Source organism: Gasterosteus aculeatus, chromosome 8 (assembly GCF_964276395.1).
Source record: "Gasterosteus aculeatus chromosome 8, fGasAcu3.hap1.1, whole genome shotgun sequence".
NCBI lineage: Eukaryota > Metazoa > Chordata > Actinopteri > Perciformes > Gasterosteidae > Gasterosteus > Gasterosteus aculeatus.
Window position 1 is genome coordinate 523,054 of NC_135695.1, and position 16,839 is coordinate 539,892.

The 16,839-nt window shown below is 49.1% G+C and overlaps 2 protein-coding genes across 2 annotated transcripts; one reads left to right on the forward strand and one right to left on the reverse strand.

The window, feature by feature from the left end:
• Nucleotides 1–277: 277 nt before the first annotated feature.
• Nucleotides 278–6,511, reverse strand: lmnb2 (lamin B2). The gene is made up of 13 exons (XM_040185211.2): nucleotides 6,062–6,511; nucleotides 5,256–5,392; nucleotides 5,011–5,167; nucleotides 4,491–4,616; nucleotides 4,268–4,366; nucleotides 3,957–4,028; nucleotides 3,754–3,879; nucleotides 3,451–3,671; nucleotides 2,822–3,053; nucleotides 2,646–2,753; nucleotides 2,450–2,569; nucleotides 2,285–2,380; nucleotides 278–1,522 (listed from the first exon to the last, which is right to left on the reverse strand). Exons 1-13 carry the CDS (start codon nucleotides 6,272–6,274, stop codon nucleotides 1,487–1,489), a joined length of 1,743 nt encoding a protein of 580 aa, XP_040041145.2. The 5' UTR covers nucleotides 6,275–6,511; the 3' UTR covers nucleotides 278–1,486.
• Nucleotides 6,512–6,887: 376 nt separating this feature from the next.
• On the forward strand, nucleotides 6,888–8,563 carry rpl36 (ribosomal protein L36). The gene is made up of 4 exons (XM_040185215.2): nucleotides 6,888–7,011; nucleotides 7,415–7,509; nucleotides 8,216–8,350; nucleotides 8,440–8,563. Exons 2-4 carry the CDS (start codon nucleotides 7,417–7,419, stop codon nucleotides 8,527–8,529), a joined length of 318 nt encoding a protein of 105 aa, XP_040041149.1. The 5' UTR covers nucleotides 6,888–7,011; nucleotides 7,415–7,416; the 3' UTR covers nucleotides 8,530–8,563.
• The last annotated feature ends 8,276 nt before the right edge of the window (nucleotides 8,564–16,839 follow it).

The window sequence follows — 16,839 nt, forward strand, 5'->3', positions numbered from 1 at the left end:
TGTATCATATATCTGCACCTAAAACCTTAAAACGAACGAACAATGTGCATGAGGAAAAGCAGCAGGCCGACTGGGCCCATGAGCAAGGTGGGCTCAGAGGGACCCCAGGGTGTGAGAAGAAGAATCTGACCCTGCCGCCTGGGTTAAGTGAGGTAACATGTACTTATTTTACAATATTATTTTAAAACAAGGGGTTTGGTGGCCCTCAGTGTTCCTGGATCATCAGAGGGGCCGGACGGGATCACTTGCACCAATAACAACAACTAGTGACACCAACTTTGTATATGTAAAACATTTATTGTGTACAAAAAGTAGTTAACCATGAAGGAGTTAAGCAGAAACATCAAAGTAACATCTAGAATGTAGAAGTGGTCCGACCGGGTCATGGGACGGCCCCTCCAGGGACAATACATCATTTCAGTTTAAAGGGCACCTCAGCATTAAAGTGTGCTTACCAATCTGCGCGTTAGTGTTGACTCTTCATTTGCCTTCTGGATGCTACTTCCAGCTGTCATGAAGAGGTTGCTCATTTGAAACGTATACTGAACTGTTGTGCACGTTACCTGGAGGGACTTGACCCCCAGGACACGTACGGCCCGCCGGATCACATCCGTCAGTCTAACACTGCAGCAGCAGCGCTCAGTATCTTAAGAAGGTAATAAAACACTAAAATAAGAAATGAAGTATACTGTGTAAAAAATTGATTACATATTTGAGCACTCTATAAAAAATAACTAGCAATGTAGAGCACTGCGTACACACATTAGAATCAAATGGCACACACGTTCCCGCTCTGCATGGGAGTACAGCGCCGTGCCGTCACATGGGACACACCCACAGCACCCTGCAGGGGCCACTGGTCTCCCCCGGAGGAATCACCGCTCATCCTGCACTGCTCTACAGAGGAATGACGTTTGCATGTCCTCCCATGAAACACCTAGACGGACTCGTCAGACGGACGTCCCACCTCGCAGAAGCCAGGAGGCGGTCTGGACCTCAGCTAAGAGGGTCAGAGCTCTTTGGACTCATTGAACAAACACATTTTAAAAGCAGTTGTGCACATGACTGCATCATTAAAATTCCACCCCCCCCCCGATGTCCAGTAGACTGGAAAGCTGGGATTTCAGATGTTGGGCCACACGGGGGGAAAACAGACAAACAAAAGAAATCTATCTGGGAACCACACTAAAAGTTAATGGAAAAAACGTAAAGCTTTGATTAGGGAGGAAAAGCGCTTTTCTGAGACCAAATTTGTTAAAAGTTGTTTGTTCAACACTAAAGTTATGATGTGAAGCGAATGAACGGCAGACAGGGAGGATCGCTTCTAGTATTCATCATGATTGGGTCCACAAATGCAGAGTCCAAGAGTCCAACATTATTATGCTGCCCTGAACAGTAAAAACAGAGGTGAGGAAGTGCACAGATCATATGTGGCATCTCCAGAGGAAAACAAACAAACGCTATGCAGAGCGGGGGCGGGGCGGCTTCACATGATGGCACACTCTCTGGAGGACACCTTCCCCTGTAGGAGCACAGAGCGTTACATCGTCAGAGGAAACGTTTAGCATGAAGTCACATCATGTGTCCCTGCGACGTGCTGTGCAAACTGAGGAGCACTCAGCAAGCTCCTCCCCCAGCCCCGCCCTGCACGGAGACCGCCTAGGTGGGGGGGGGGGCTCTAGTGGGGCCCTAAAGCATACATTGATTGAACGTTAATGAAATAAAATCATCATTTATACATCAATTATTACCTAACGTTATATTTGTGTAATATTACAGCTCCTCAAAGGGAAACGTGCCTAAATGGATAAATAAAATCGGACTTTTGTGCGTAGTGAAACGCTAATTGTCCAAATGAAAGTGACACAATGTCGAGCGATTCTCTTCAGATTAGCGTTCCACGTTTTTCACTTGAGTGTAACTGGTTTTTCTTATGCTTGTTTTATGGCTACAGCAGTGCTGGTTTGACTATATAAATAAAATGTATTATAACTACTACTGAAAGATTTTGCTGACAAATGGTATTCTATCTAAAAGAGCCGTCCCTGAACACGACAATGACGCACAACACAGGAGGACACTTAAAAACTGAGTACTGAGTTCCTCACATTCAATGCACCACGTTCACATCATGGGAGTATCTGCATTCGGGGTTTTAATATCCCATATAAACCATTCCAATCATAGACGGCTTCCCTTTGTCAGTGGGATTAAATCAGTATTTCCTCCGCTGCACTTGATAAATGGACCAGTGACAAACCCACACAATAGAAATGGAACTCACCGTTTGTGCCTCCTCTTCCTCCTCCTCCTCCTCCTCCTCATCATCTCCGTTCTCAACCTCCACCTCAGTCTTGGTGACGCTCCTCGTGGCCACCTCCTGCAGGACAGGCAGTCAGACCACATGACTCCAACACAAGCAGCTGACTGGCTGGCGGGGAAGCCTTACCTCGCCGTCAGCGTCGACCAAAGTGGTGACCATGTCCTTTCCGGTGCCCCAGGAGGTCTGGCTCTTCCACAGCAGGTCAGACGGTGGACTGTGGGCCACGCCGGCGTCAGCAGACCACACCTGCACACGGTGACACATCAGAGGTCAAAGGCTCCGGCATGAACCGGCCCCAGCAAAGAAAGTCACTTGTCCTCACCGTGACAGCCTGTCCGGCCTTGAGGACAAACTTTGGGGAGAACTTGTAGACGACCTCGTCCCCGTCGTCGACGCGTCTCTTCAGCCTCCAGCTCCCCAGCGGCTGGTCCTGCACACAGAGAACGTTACAACATGGAGAGCTTTAGTCTACCTGCAGTGACCCGCCTGCTTACTCACCCGAGCAGTGTCATTGGTCAGCGTGACTGCGTTCCCGTCCATGTCAGTGGGTGATATGGTGACGGCGCCGCTGGCTGTGGCTTCTTCAGAGACCAGCAGCTGCCCCTCTCCTCTTGCATTCTCTGCCACACCTTTAGCCTCCACCCTCTTCCTCTTGGAGGAGCGGGACGAGGAAGACCCCGTTAGCCTGGACACGGTGACCCGGGCAGATGGGCTGGGGGACAGCTTCAGTCTGAAACAGGCAAACCAGTCACCTGGTTATGGATCGGCCCAACAAGGGCCCCCAATGGTTAATCCGACGGGTCGGTCCACGACACAACCCAACGCTCCCTGTGGGGCCGGGCGGCATACCGGTGGAACCGCTCTGCGTTATGCACACACCATCATACGGGTGTGTGCGGTCGTGCCAGTATATCAGGGGGCGGGGCTATGAACAAAGGAAATGAGACCATAGCAACGAAGCATAGTTTGACCTCAGTGACCTCATTTTACGAGGAAGGAGCTGAAAACACGAGTAAACGTACTGAATGAACCCACAAACAACGGCCAGGTGGGGTCTGGCTGACAGTCATCGGCTCATTGAAGAAGAGAAAGGTGGAAGCACTCATACATGAACCTGGAGGACCTACCTGTGCTCCTCTCCCTCCAGCAGCTTCCTGTACGCGTTGATCTCCATGTCCAGAGCCAGCTTCACGTCCAACAGCTCCTGGTATTCACTGAGCTGCGCGTTCATCCGCTCCCTCAGCTCACTCATCTCCTGCTCCTTCCCCTCCATGGCACGGCGGCTCTTGTCTCGCTCCGTCGACAGAATCTCCTCCAGCTCTCTGATGCGATCCTCGGAGGCAGCCGCCTGACAACACACGAGCGACCCGCTAGCATGAGTCCTCCTTCAGCGAGCCGAGGGGCAGTACAACAACGCTGAGCTGCAGTACCTGCTTCTGCAGGGCGCTGAGCTGATAGCCCAGGCTCTCGATTCTCATACGGGACTCCAGCAGCTCCTCCCTGGCCGAGCCCATGGCCTTGTCATTCATCTCAGAGGACACTTTGGCGTTGTCCAACTGGAGCGGCAGCAAGAGAGTGTGAGTGATGCAGAGCGGCAACGACGATGAAATGAAACCAGCGCCGCGTCGCTCACCTTGGCCTGGAAGGTTTGCTCCAGTTCCTCCTTGTACACAGAGACCTGCTCGTCATGTTGCCTCCTCAGGTCCTGGTGAGGTCACACAGACATTAGTAAGAGCGCCTCCGTTAACAGTCAGCCACACAACTAAACCGTCTTCATGGAACGTGTGTAGTGCGAATGCTTTCATGGCGAGGTTGGAAATGACACCAAATATTACAATCGGGAGCTTTGTCTCTGCGGACGTCCCTCTGGGCGAGTGTCTCCTACAGAACGTTCTACGGCGTGGGCTTGCAGGTACGGACAGGTTGGTGCTCATGCCAACATACCTGTAAAGCCGAGGCCAGTTTGAACTCGTAGTCGTGTCTGACGCCAGAGTCCACCTCCACGACCCTGTGCTCCTGTCGGCGGCGAGACTCACGCACCTCCTGCACACGGGGGAGGAGCACTTATAGTACACAGAAGGTTGGTTTCTAATCTTGCAGAGACGCATCCATTTCTGTAAGAATAATAGTGGACAAAGGAAACACTGAACCACCCACACACGCTTACCTCCTCAAACATGCCCTTCCTGAACTCCAGATCTTCACTCAGTGATTGACAGCGGTTCTCCAGGTCCACGCGCATCAGTGTCTCCGCCTCCAGCTGGCGCTTGGCAACAGCATGGCTGTCCTCTGCCTGTAAGCAGCATTAGCACATAGACACTCACCACACATTGAACAGAACGAGTGGCCTGCGAAGGGTTCTACAGTCCGCCTGAGTTCTGATGGTCTCAGGCGGCATTAGAAAGTAACCACTGCTGTGACACTCATACGTACTAATGGTATGTACGAGTACTGCAAACGGGTTCATACACATTTTGATATCCATGACCAAACATTTCGTAAAATCTCAGTGTGTACATGACAGAGGGAGAAAATGTAGTATTCAAACTAGCAATGAGAATTCAGTGGTTCCCCACCATTCAATTAGGCCCCAAGACCCTCTTTTTTAACCTCTACAATTATTATTGTCTAGAGAATTGCTATTAATGAAAAGCACACTGGGTTCCCTTCCCTTTGGCACCGCTCACCTTGGCCAGCAGGCTCTTGACATCCGCCAGCTCAGAGGTGAGAGCAGCGTTCTGGCTCAGAGCGGTAGAGAGCGCGGCTTCGCTCTTGTGCAGCTGGCCCTCCAAACCATTGGCCCTGAACACGGCCGCAGCCAGATCCCCGTCCTTCTTCTTGGCACTGGAACAGACAGAGAGAGGTCAGCCATGGCTGCCCTCCATGTGACCAGGTCACTGAGCGTCGGCCGACGGCTTTGTGTCTGAATCACCTGCGCGTGGCCTCTTCCACGTCAGCCTGCGCCTTGCCCAGGTCTATCTGCAGTCTGGCCCGCTCTCTGGCAGTTTCATCCAGAACCCGTCGAGCATCCGCTAACTCGGCCTCATACAGGGCCTTCACGCCGCTCACCTACAGGGGAAAGGTCAGCGTGGTTAGCAGACACAACATCCACCATCTCCGGATAGTGGCTTCAGATGTGATGCGGGCTGCTGGACCAGGATCGGGACTCTCAGGCCGCCGCCTGCAGCAGTCAATGGGTGCGTGTCCACCTCTAGAGGCGGGGAGCCTCTTGCACATCCAATTGAGGTACTTTGAAGGCTTCGCTAAGCTACATTCATACTAATAAATCTAATACACACAGAAATGAATTGAAAAGCAGTGTTGGTTTGGACCTGATCTCAGCGCGCTTACTGAACTACAGCAGTGATCTAAATTCGGGGATTAAAGCATGTTTGAAAATGCTTCTGTAAGCAGCGGACTTCCACATGTGGCGCTAATGTCTCATGGTCTCCTCAGCTGCACACACAGGAATCTAAACATGGACTCGCTGAGTCCGATTGGCGCGCAGAAGGAGCCGCGTGGAGCTTCCGGGTCCGGAGGGACCAGCGCGTGTACTTATTTAATACTACAGCCGTCTTTCGCATTATAGTGACATATGAAAAATAAGCTACCGACCACTAACGTTACATCGAGAGGCACGGTGCGCAGATGCATTGTGGGTAACTGGCAGCCATGACAGCGGCTAGTCACTATGCGTCCATCCACGTTATTCCGTCATGTGGATCAGCTTCTGCTCACCTCTCTAGTAGTCACCTCCTCCTTCTCCGACACTTTGACCATCAAGCGGTCGTTCTCCAGCTCCAGGGAGCGGACGCGCTCGATGTAAACGGCCAGCCTGTCGTTGAGGTGCTGCAGGTCCTGTTTCTCCTGCAGGCGAGAGATCCGGGTCGGGGAGAGCGGCGTGCAGGCCGCCGGCCGGCCAGCCTCGCGGCTTGGAGTAGCTGTCGCCATGACGGTTCTTTCAACAATCCGAGGTCCGCTTCTTCGCTGCGTGAGCAGTACGGGTACACGGGCGTACTGCGCGCGTAAACAAACGAGTGGATCCCCCTTATCGGCGGTACGAGGTCGGTCAATGAGCCGGTGCTCATGCAGCGTCTCACAGTAAAAGCCGCCGAAACACTGATGTGAGACCAAGATGGCCGACGCCTCTACCCAGACCGCGCCAAAAGCAGCGCCTGCTTCCGGTCCCGCAATGCATGATGGGCGAAACAAACCGGCTCATATTAGTTTGAAAAATAAAAAAAAACACACACTCCGCACCCAGATTATCCTTAAGGATCTGCAACCACAGAAACGCCGTACGTTCAATTGTACTTCCGTACAAATACCCCATCACTTGTTTACTAACTTTATTTAGTTCATTAAAACAAACGTCAACACTAGTTTCGTTTGTTAGTAATATTCTATGAAAGCAACTTGGTTTTACCAGAAAATCTTTCAATTGTTTTGATCGCAATCAATAAAGGATTTATTTCATTCAAAATAAATGATTTAAGAGAATATCTTGAGACTTACATCACAATTCTTATGTTATGTTTTGTTGGCTCACACACACATGAAGCAGCAGTAGCTCTTCCCGGTCGGTGGGGGCGCTGCTCTACCGGAAGTGTCTTTCGGATCAAACCTTTCTAAACCCCGCCTCTCTCTTTGAGCAGTCCTTCCGGTTTGACCGCCATCATAGACAGCAGGTAAGACTTCACTGTTGAAAAATATAGGCTAAAATCCATGGCTGATCTCCGCCATCCGTCTGTTTTTTACCCAAGAAATGTAAACTATGGTGAACCATTGACTTCACTTAACGTCTGAGCCCTGTATTACAGCCCAGCAATTTAAACGATGGCCGTTGTGTTCCGTCAGTGACGAACCAGCCTCCATGTTCCATCCGTTCAGCGCGTTGTGCCTTTAGTGCGAAGACTAAGTAATAAGACCCGTCCATGGCTCGTTGTCTATCGTACCGCTGGCAGTGAGACGGAGTCACTCGGCACCATGTTGTGTGGCCATAATGTCGTACGGCTGCTGTTGAACACACGGGAGCATCACGACGTGTCCGCCCTACGCAGCGCATGCAGTAACCCTGTTTGTCCCCCGCAGACATGGCGATCCGCTACCCGATGGCCGTTGGCCTCAACAAAGGACACCCGGTCACCAAGAACGTGACTGCGCCCAAACACAGCCGCCGGCGCGGGGTGAGTCTGCTGCGAGGTCCGGTGCCCAATGAACGCGCATGAAGTCCAACTTTATCGCGATGCTCCGTCTGGATGAGGCGCTCAGCTCGTCTCTGCGCCGCGTCCACACACAGTGTCGAGCTACAGTAGTCCATTGTTTTAATAATTAACTCGCGTCTGACTTTACGTTGTGAGTTGGTGAAAAGAGGACAACGTTGAATCAGGTTTGTGAGCCACTTCCTGGTCTGGCGGTTTTCTTTGCTTATTAACTAATGAACGCGGTGTGCACATCTGGGACTGGTCCAGAGGTTACTTGGTAGCAGTACTGTAGAAAACTGCTCACCTCCAGTTTCTCTCTGCCACTTTGCTATAGTAAAGTTACACAAACCATTCATTTCCTCAGATTCTTGAGCTGTGCACGTTAAATTGTCATTGTTGTCGATAACTAAACAAAGACCCGAACCGTCTGAGCCGGGTACGGATGTTGCATTGTCGAGTAACCGTTCCAGTGCTCATTACCCGGCACCAGAAACTACACTGACCAGAACATGCCATCGGTTGGAGCTTCACCGGAGTGCTGAAAGTCTTGAAAGGGTTTCAGGATCCAGAGCCAACGGGTCTGATCTGAAAGTTGGATGAGGAATGTGTGCTACAGAAACACAACAGGGAGTCGCCGGTTAGACACAGTGCATCATGGGTAAAGGCTCCGTCTTTCCTTCCTCTGCAGCGTCTGACCAAACACAGCAAGTTTGTCCGGGACATGATCCGCGAGGTGTGCGGCTTCGCTCCCTATGAGAGGAGAGCCATGGAGCTGCTGAAGGTGTCCAAGGATAAGCGAGCCCTCAAGTTCATCAAGAAGAGGGTGAGTTGGTCCCCTGTGGTAGAATGTTCTTTGAACGTGCTGCAGAGTTCATCTGGAGTCCGTCTCATGCTGCTGGTTTCCCTCCGTAGATCGGCACCCACATCCGCGCTAAGAGAAAGAGAGAGGAGCTGAGCAACGTGCTGGCTGCCATGAGGAAAGCTGCTGCCAAGAAGGACTAATCTGTCACTTAATAAAATGTTTGCTAATTACAAATCCAGACTGCTGGTTTTTTCCTGTAGGACAGAAAGGTCTCGTTAGACATTTCAAATAGCAGCATTGCAACTTTAGAGGCTACATTCTGGAGTTAAAGATATACAATGTGTTCTCTTATTACTGTGTCAAACGCACGCTTTTAGTAGCAGACAGCGGCTCGTATTGAATAGGAAGTAGCACTGAATCAATAAGCTTTTATTGGGGGGGGTCATGACGTCGGGATCTTCGCAATAAAACCTCTTTAGCGTTTGTCTACAGCATCTTGGGGAGAATCATGTACCCTTCAATTGGCAATAGAATATAAAATGCACAGGCAATAATAACACTATTAAAGTGTTATTAGTGGTTAACTTCCATGTTTGTCATCTTGATCAGATCAGTTTCTATTCTTGGTCACAACAGTCAAGCTGTGGTTCTCAAGCCTAGTTTATGCTTCTGTGTTTTCAGAGCGACGCAGACTCAAGACCCCCGTTGCGTTTCCTTGCGTGTCTTTTCACACCTTGTGTGCGTCGACCCATTTTTCTAGGCTTGCGTCGCTTTCAACGCAGCCTCCTGCAGCACCAGGCTGTGATTGGTCTGCTGACTACGTCCTTTACGGAGTCTCACATTTCCGCTTTCACAGCACAATACGGCCGTTATTAAAACCAAGAATGTTAACGAGAGAACGGATCAGATTGAAGAACTTTTGTGGGAAGAAATGCGTCTATATGAGCACTTGTACCGGTGAAGTACTGGAGGTGAATCGCTCTGCAACACACGCAAGACTTTACAACCAGGACGTTGCAGGTCATTTAGCAGACGCTTTTATCCAAAGCGACTTACATTACACTTTAAACCAGGGGTCTCAAACTCAATTTACCTAGGGGCCGCTGGAGGTATAGTCTGGGTGAGGCTGGGCCGCAATCATGTATTCCACAAAAAAAGGCTTTAAGTATTCAAAAAAAAAGGTAAACTGAACCAATCTTCTCAATCTTAACAAGTCAGAACATGCAGAACATGAACAGTTCTTCAGAACATAGGCTTCATTTACTTCCTTCTAGTCCTTGCTGCCAGAGACTTGGCAGCGCTTCCTCTCACACAGCTGAGCCACATTTGGCTTGAGGGAGGAGGCAACTGAGACCCTCAGTATGGCTTTAAGGTGCTCATCTTTAAGTCTGGACCTGAACTTTGACTTATTGAAGTTCATTGTGGAGAAGAGCTTTTCACACAGATAGGTGCTGCCATAAAGGCACATGGTCCGCTTGAACATCCTGGAAAGCTCAGGGAAGGTGGGGGGCAGTTTTCTCAAAAATTGTCCAAGCTCCACTGATTTTCCACTCACCTCCCTGAACTTGGCTTTGAGGTCAGTATTGCACTGCAGGTCAATCAGCTCCATCTGCAGGACAGGGGGGGCATCCTCCACATCAAAGGAGAAGGGGTCAGCAAAAATCAGAAAAGTGGCTCTGTGTGTCGAAGTCTGCAAACCTCTGATCAAATTCTTCCTGTAGCTTTCCAATGGTATCAGCATACTTCTCACCACTGAATGTTGTGCCTGAATCCATGAGTGCCTTGCATGCTGGGAAATGGCAGAGGTTTGTCTGGAAAAGCTGGGCTTTCCATAACACAAGTTTTTTGGAGAATGCTCTGACATTGTCATATGCAGCACTGACAAGCTGGTCCTGACCTTGTAACTTCTTGTTCAGTACATTCAGCTCCTGTGTGACGTCAACAAGAAAAGCTAAGTCCATTAGACATTTAGGATCATTTAGCACAGGAACAGTCATCCCATCCTTCTCCATGAAGGCTTTCACTTCTGCTCTTAACTCAAAAAACCTCTTCAAGATCTTCCCCCTGCTGAGCCAACGTACCTCGGTGAAGTAGAGCACGTCCTCGTATTCCGACTCTATTTCCGCCAAAAAGTCGCGGAACTGCCGATGCTTTAAAGCCCTGGATCTGATATGGATCTGTGCTCAACAAAAAAATATTCCGTCCCCCACTTAACGGCAGGTTTTGAAAAAGACATGACTGGGGCTGACAAAAACCGTATAGCACTAGGTGACAAGATATATTTTCCCTCCACTTGTTCATCCAAACATGTTAAAGTGACCAATTGCTAATTCGCGCTGTTGTCACGAGCCTGAGCTACGGGCGGTAGCGCGGGAAGTGGGGGGGCTGCCCCCCCTCGTCAGAGGGTCTGCCTCTCTGCCAGAGTGGAAGAAATCTTACATCTTGTTATAAAAATAAAACCTATAACATATTTATTCTGTGTCGAATGGGTTTGATTTGAGTTATTGTGATATGTGAAAAAAAATGCGCGGGCCGCACTAACACAAAGATTGGATTTCAGGCAGGGGGCCACAAAACATTGTCCTGCGGGCCGCGAGTCTGAGACCCCTGCTTCAAACCCATGGCTTTTACCATTTTGCCCTTGGAGCAATTAGGAGTTGGGTGTCTTGCTCAAGGACACTTCAACTTGACACATGGGGCAGCCGGGACTCGAACCACCAATCTTGCGGTTCCCAGCACACCCGCTCCCCCCCCTGCGCACAACGTCACAACCATGAATTGAAACGAGTGCGTCGACGCAGAAGCATGCGCCAGCCTCAAAGGCTTGAGGGTTCATGACACAATGTGGTGTAGTAAACGGTATGATGGATCAGAGCCCCGGCCGGGACGGGCCCGGACAATAAAGCAGCTCCCTATGGAAGCACTTAAAGGCGTCACGCAGCATGGACGCAGCCCACCGGTGGAGCGAGACTTGGGCTACGTCACATGTAGCCCAAGTCTGCATGCGGGAGAACTGTTGACAAACAAAATCAGAGGAATGGACGAAAGTGGATGTTAAAGGTCAATTTAGTGATTGTGTGCTCAACCTGCATCACTGAAAGAGTTTTTTCTTGAGATTCTCCAAAGGACAGCCAGTCTTTAGCTCTGACAGGGACCTTACTACTGAGCGTACGCTGTTCCCTGATTAAAGACATGTTCAGAATAAAAACAATACAATATGGTTAGTGGTTTTGAAAGTGCTCTGATAACATTACTAAACATACTGCGAAAATAACCTTAAGAGCTTAAAGCAATCAACATTCTTCAATGGTCCCTTCAGGTGGAGGCACAAGCAGCAGTGAAGGAAGCTGCAGTGCATTGTTGCCGTTCTTTAATATTTTAAAGCAATAGCCTGTTAACTTGCCGGCCTTACTAAACACAGTATATATTCATGAATATATATGTTAATGTATATGCATGTATGTATATGTATACATGTGTCTGTTCTGTTTGATCACAGACAAACTGCTATCTATTTATCCATTTATCTATCCATCTGCCCATCTATATCTATGTACCAGTCTACATATCTACCCATGACCCGGTGTAGAGTCCCTGCTCCCTGAAATGAGGCCTGCACTGCCCCCCTCTGGCTGCTGGGCCAACCGCCATGTTAAAGTGCTGTCTGTAAGTCACCCATCCTCCTCAGTAGAAGTTAGAGCTTGAGAGCTGGCACTACTCTGTCAGGGTGTGGCTCTCCAGTCAAGGGATTTGTGCATTATGTCAGAAGTATAATTAATTGCTGGATCCACACAGAGGTCTAATTACCTGTAAGCAAAGCCCCTCCCTAGGTGTTTTACCTGTTTTGGGATTCACTCTGACTGAGTGGTGGCTCAGAAGAAAAGAAAGGAAAAGATAATATTAAATTACAAAAATCTGTTAATATATTCTTCTTAAATGTACCTCAACCTCATTTGTGTTTCTACATCATTTGTGATTAACAGTGGCAGCTGGCCAATAGAGGGCCATGGGGCCTGAACCCCACCTTGACCAACAAAAGGATTAGAATTTTTAAAAAGTATATCCATCCATCCATCCATTTTCAACCGCTTATCCGGGGTGGGGTCGCGGGGGCAACAGCTCTAGCAGGGGACCCCAAACTACCCTTTCCCGGGCCACATCTACCAGCTCTGACTGGGGGATCCCAAGGCGTTCCAGGCCAGTGCAGAGATATAATCTCTCCAACTAGTCCTGGGTCTCCCCCGATGCCTCTTCCCAGCTGGCCGTGCCTGGAACACCTCCCTAGGGAGGCGCACAGGGGGCGTCCTCACCAGATGCCCAAACCACCTCAACTGGCTCCTTTCGACGCAAAGGAGCAGCGGCTCTACTCCGAGCTCCTCGCCAATGGCTGAGCTTCTCACCCGATCCCTAAGGGAGACGCCAGCCACTCTCCTGAGGAAACCCATTTCGGCCGCTTGTACCCGTGACCTAGTTCTTTCGGTCATGACCCATCCTTCATGACCATAGGTGAGGGTAGGAACGAAGGTTGACCGGTAGATCGAGAGCTTTGCCTTCCGGCTCAGCTCTCTTTTCGTCACAACGGTGCGGTAAAGCGAGTGCAATACCGCCCCCGCTGCTCCGATTCTCCACCCAAACTCACACTCCATCTTCCCCTCACTCGTGAACAAGACCCCGAGGTACTTGAACTCCTTCGCTTGGGGTAAGGACACATTCCCTACCTGGAGTAGGCAATCCATCGGTTTTCTGCTGAGAACATTGGCCTGGAACATTGGATTTAGAGGCGCTAATCCTCATCCCGACCGCTTCACACTCGACTGCGAAACGCTCCAGTGAAAGTTGGAGGTCACAGACGGAAGATGCCATCAGGACCACATCATCTGCAAAAAGCAGCGCTGAGATCCGCAGCCCACCGAACTGTAGACCCTCCTCCCCCGACTACGTCTCGATATCCTGTCCATGAAGACCACAAACAAGGCGCAGCCCTGGCGAAGGCCAACCCCCACCGGAAACGCCGAGCACCCGAACACAGCTCTCGCTTTGGGCGTACAAGGATTGGATGGCCCCAAGCAAGGACCCCCTCACCCCGTACTCCCGCAGCACCTCCCATAGTTTCTCTCGGGGGACCCGGTCATATGTCTTCTCCAAGTCCACAAAACACATGTAGACTGGTTGAGCATACTCCCAAGCCCCCTCCATGATCCTAGAAAGAGTGAAGAGCTGGTCCGTGGTTCCACGACCAGGACGAAAACCGCATTGTTCCTCTTAAATCCTTGGTTCGACTATCGGCCGAACCCTCCTTTCCAGCACCTTGGAGTAGACTTTACCCGGGAGGCTGAGTAGTGTGATGACCCTGTAATTGGCACACACTCTCTGGTCCCCCTTTTTGAAGAGCGGTACCACCACCATTATTCAGGGATGTGTTGTATACAAATAGAGCAAATGGGTCATTGATAGAGTGGCAGGATGCAGGTGACATAACAGAGCGATAAGGATGCTGCTCTGTCCTCCTGCTGAGCTCACTGTACGCATATACATGCTGCCTGCATGCCTCATATGTGGCGTTTACTGGAACAAAACAATTCTCAAGTCTGCGTGACATTATGAAATTATTGTTCACAATTTCAGGGCAACGCCCAGTGATCCAGCACAGTCGTTACTTTCCTACATGTGACGCCATGTGACTGTACCGTCAGCTTGTGGCACAGTGACGCAGAGACAGCACAAGTAACACCTGTCCTGACAGCTTAGTGACGGATGTTAGTCCAAAAGATCTACAACGTTTTCTTATCGTATCTTCCTACGCTATTATTCATCTGGGTAAGGTGAAAGAAAGGTTTGGTGGGGTTACATTGTTACCCAATAGGTTTCTAAAACCAACAGAACAGTGCCTATTCAGGCTGCTCTGGTTCCTCAGTTGAAGTTCATCAGTGGCATCCAGCCCTAAACATGGAGGCCATTTCTACGACTACTGTCTGCTCTAATTCACATTTCCTTCAGCCATGATTGTAAAGCGCGTTCAAAGCTCCCACTCTTCTGTGAACAGTGTGCACTTTGTGTAAGCGGCTGAGCTCTCACGTTGCAGCGCTACGCCAGGGCTCCATTACTCGAGGGTCACCTTTCAGTCAGGTGAGCAGAGAAAGGAGGAGGAGGAGGAGGAATGTGGAGGGAAGGCCTGGGAACCGACGAAGGCCATGAGGGGTCACCTCTTTCGCTTTCCTTTCCTATCGCTCACACACACACACACACACACCAATACTACAGCAGGCTTTTGAGTTGTGTTACGAAATGACGGGGGAATCATCGAGAATTATAACGGGCTTGTCTTCAAAAGCCATAGCTGCACTTCTCCCACTGGTAACTGAGTGCTAAGTGTTGGCTAACTAAGTGCTGCTCTCATTCGGAACAGAAAAGTTCACATTCTTCTAAATCCACATTTTGAGTCAGTGAATTATGTATTCTGCCACTTTCAGTTGATTGTGTTACTGCCTACAGGGTTCATTGTAATGTTTCTTCCACAGAAAAGTTAGAGCTATTTTGCGATGGACCAGGTAACATCACGCTAACTCTGGTTTAATGTATTTCTTGTTAAAAAATGTGTACTTTTTACTACTTTTCTACAATATGTCCTTTAACCTATATTGTTTCTCAAACTAAAATCATAGCTCTCAATATTCTGAGACAAAACTATAAAAGTGGAATTTCTGTGCTGCTGCTGCATAATAACACAACACAACACTTCTGGCAGTTGCTTAGCAACAAGAAGGGGACCGACAACTAGGGCTGGTTTGTAGCCTTTCCCCAGCAGTGCAGCAGGGAAAGTCCCGTTGCCACTTTCCTTGGAAGCCCGTCTTGCGTGCAGCTACGCAACCTGCTCACTGAGCTCCAGATAGGACCAGGACGAGACATGTCCTCCAAACCCCGGCCTTGTTTCCAAGAAATCGTCTTTTTATACCACTGACTTGTTTTGACTAATTGGTTTTAAGGGTTTTTGTAGCACAAGCTGGTGGATGGGAGTTGTTCAAACAGACATTACGCATTTACAAGCAGTTCCATGATTGTTATAGAAGCTTGTAACTGTTACAAACTAACTATAAATCTGATGTTTTATTTGTGTTCATTAATTCATTAAAGAACTCTGTGGAAAGAATATGTGGACCATAAGTTACTTCCAAGGCGAAGAAGCTCAAAATGTTTCCTTAAAAGTAGTTCAAAGCAGCCTGTGAAAGACTTTGAGCAGATGACAGATCAAACTGTGAAGTCACTGCACAAGATCTTACGAGAGCTTCATGTTCTATAAATCGTTCTGTAAATAAATACTGAAATGTGCTTCTCTCCTGTTGTTAAACACGTAAGAGGTGTTTCCAGCAGGCGGCTCACGGTGAGCAGTAATGGAGTCTAATGGAATGTAGAAGTCTCTCAGCAGTTCCTCCTAATCGTTGCTCGACATGTCTCAGCAGCGAACTGGCTGTGTTTACGCTGCGTTTGTGCGGCTACTCATCCTCTTCCTGTGGAACCGGTTTCCTCCACTCAATAGAATGGTTCCAATCATAAGGCCACACCAAGCGTGCCACAGAGCTGTTGTTTGTTTGATTCTACGTGGTAGGTTGAAAGCTTCCTGTAAGAAGATGTGCGTCAATCAAAGGATCGGAGGTTTGAATCCGGCTCTGCTGATCTGCATGCCGGTGTGTCCCGCCTGTGGACAACGTGTCTCAGCTGTAACCACAGTATGTGGATGGTGCTGTGAATGTTTGTTAGTGTTCAGCAGGTGGAGCTGCGTATAAAAACGTATTTGGAGAACCAATGGACACCACCCCCTTCAGAACATCTTTGCCAGATTGCCAATGGATCAAAACTCCAGCCCCACACTGATTGACATGTGTAACATTTTGATCTCTATGACTCACTGACACACCTGCATTCAGGGGAAACATCACCACGCCCTACATGTCTGCTGGTTGAATGGTGAGAAAAAACAAAACCTTCAACTTCAATCGTTTTTCTTGTTGCCAAAACCCAAAGACCAGCCTTTTTTGTTCTTTTTTGTACAATTTTCAGTTTGACCAAATTTCTCTCCCTCTTAATTTCCATTTGGGCCATAATCTTCCTTAATAATGCAATTACCCTGTATTATTACCTCTTTAAAAATCTTTATGTTCTTCGGCATTTAAATCAGAAATAGGTTCCTCTACGTAAACCAGCTCCCCACCTTTCCAGTTATCATGGCAGCAGATCAAACAGAAATACACATGGTTTCTAGTATTGCTGACGATATCAGAGAGATAATAACAACTTTCTGTGTAACTTTCAGCCCGGTAATGGGGGAGGGTTGGGTCCTCTTGCTTTTGTTGCTACAACAAGATACACGTTGTACTTTGGGGAGACGAGCCGGCAGCTCAAGCTCAAAGACGAGAGTTATATATACGTTTGTAGTCTTTCTGTGTCCCTCTGAAGTCCTTTGACCCCCGGACACAAAGGCCTTTGCCGGCTCGACCCGTACAGTGATCCGTCCA

What these genes read in the sequence shown, in the direction of transcription:
- lmnb2 (XM_040185211.2), bottom strand. Translation starts at nt 6,274, where the DNA reads ATGGCGACAGCTACTCCAAGCCGCGAGGCTGGCCGGCCGGCGGCCTGC. An exon ending in GTGGAAGAGGCCACGCGCAG is followed by an intron (nt 5,168 to 5,255) that starts GTGATTCAGACA and finishes TGTCTGTTCCAG; the next exon opens with TGCCAAGAAGAAGGACGGGG. An exon ending in TCAAGAGCCTGCTGGCCAAG is followed by an intron (nt 4,617 to 5,010) that starts GTGAGCGGTGCC and finishes TGCTGCTTACAG; the next exon opens with GCAGAGGACAGCCATGCTGT.
- rpl36 (XM_040185215.2), top strand. Translation starts at nt 7,417, where the DNA reads ATGGCGATCCGCTACCCGATGGCCGTTGGCCTCAACAAAGGACACCCG. An exon ending in AACACAGCCGCCGGCGCGGG is followed by an intron (nt 7,510 to 8,215) that starts GTGAGTCTGCTG and finishes CTTCCTCTGCAG; the next exon opens with CGTCTGACCAAACACAGCAA. An exon ending in TCAAGTTCATCAAGAAGAGG is followed by an intron (nt 8,351 to 8,439) that starts GTGAGTTGGTCC and finishes TTCCCTCCGTAG; the next exon opens with ATCGGCACCCACATCCGCGC.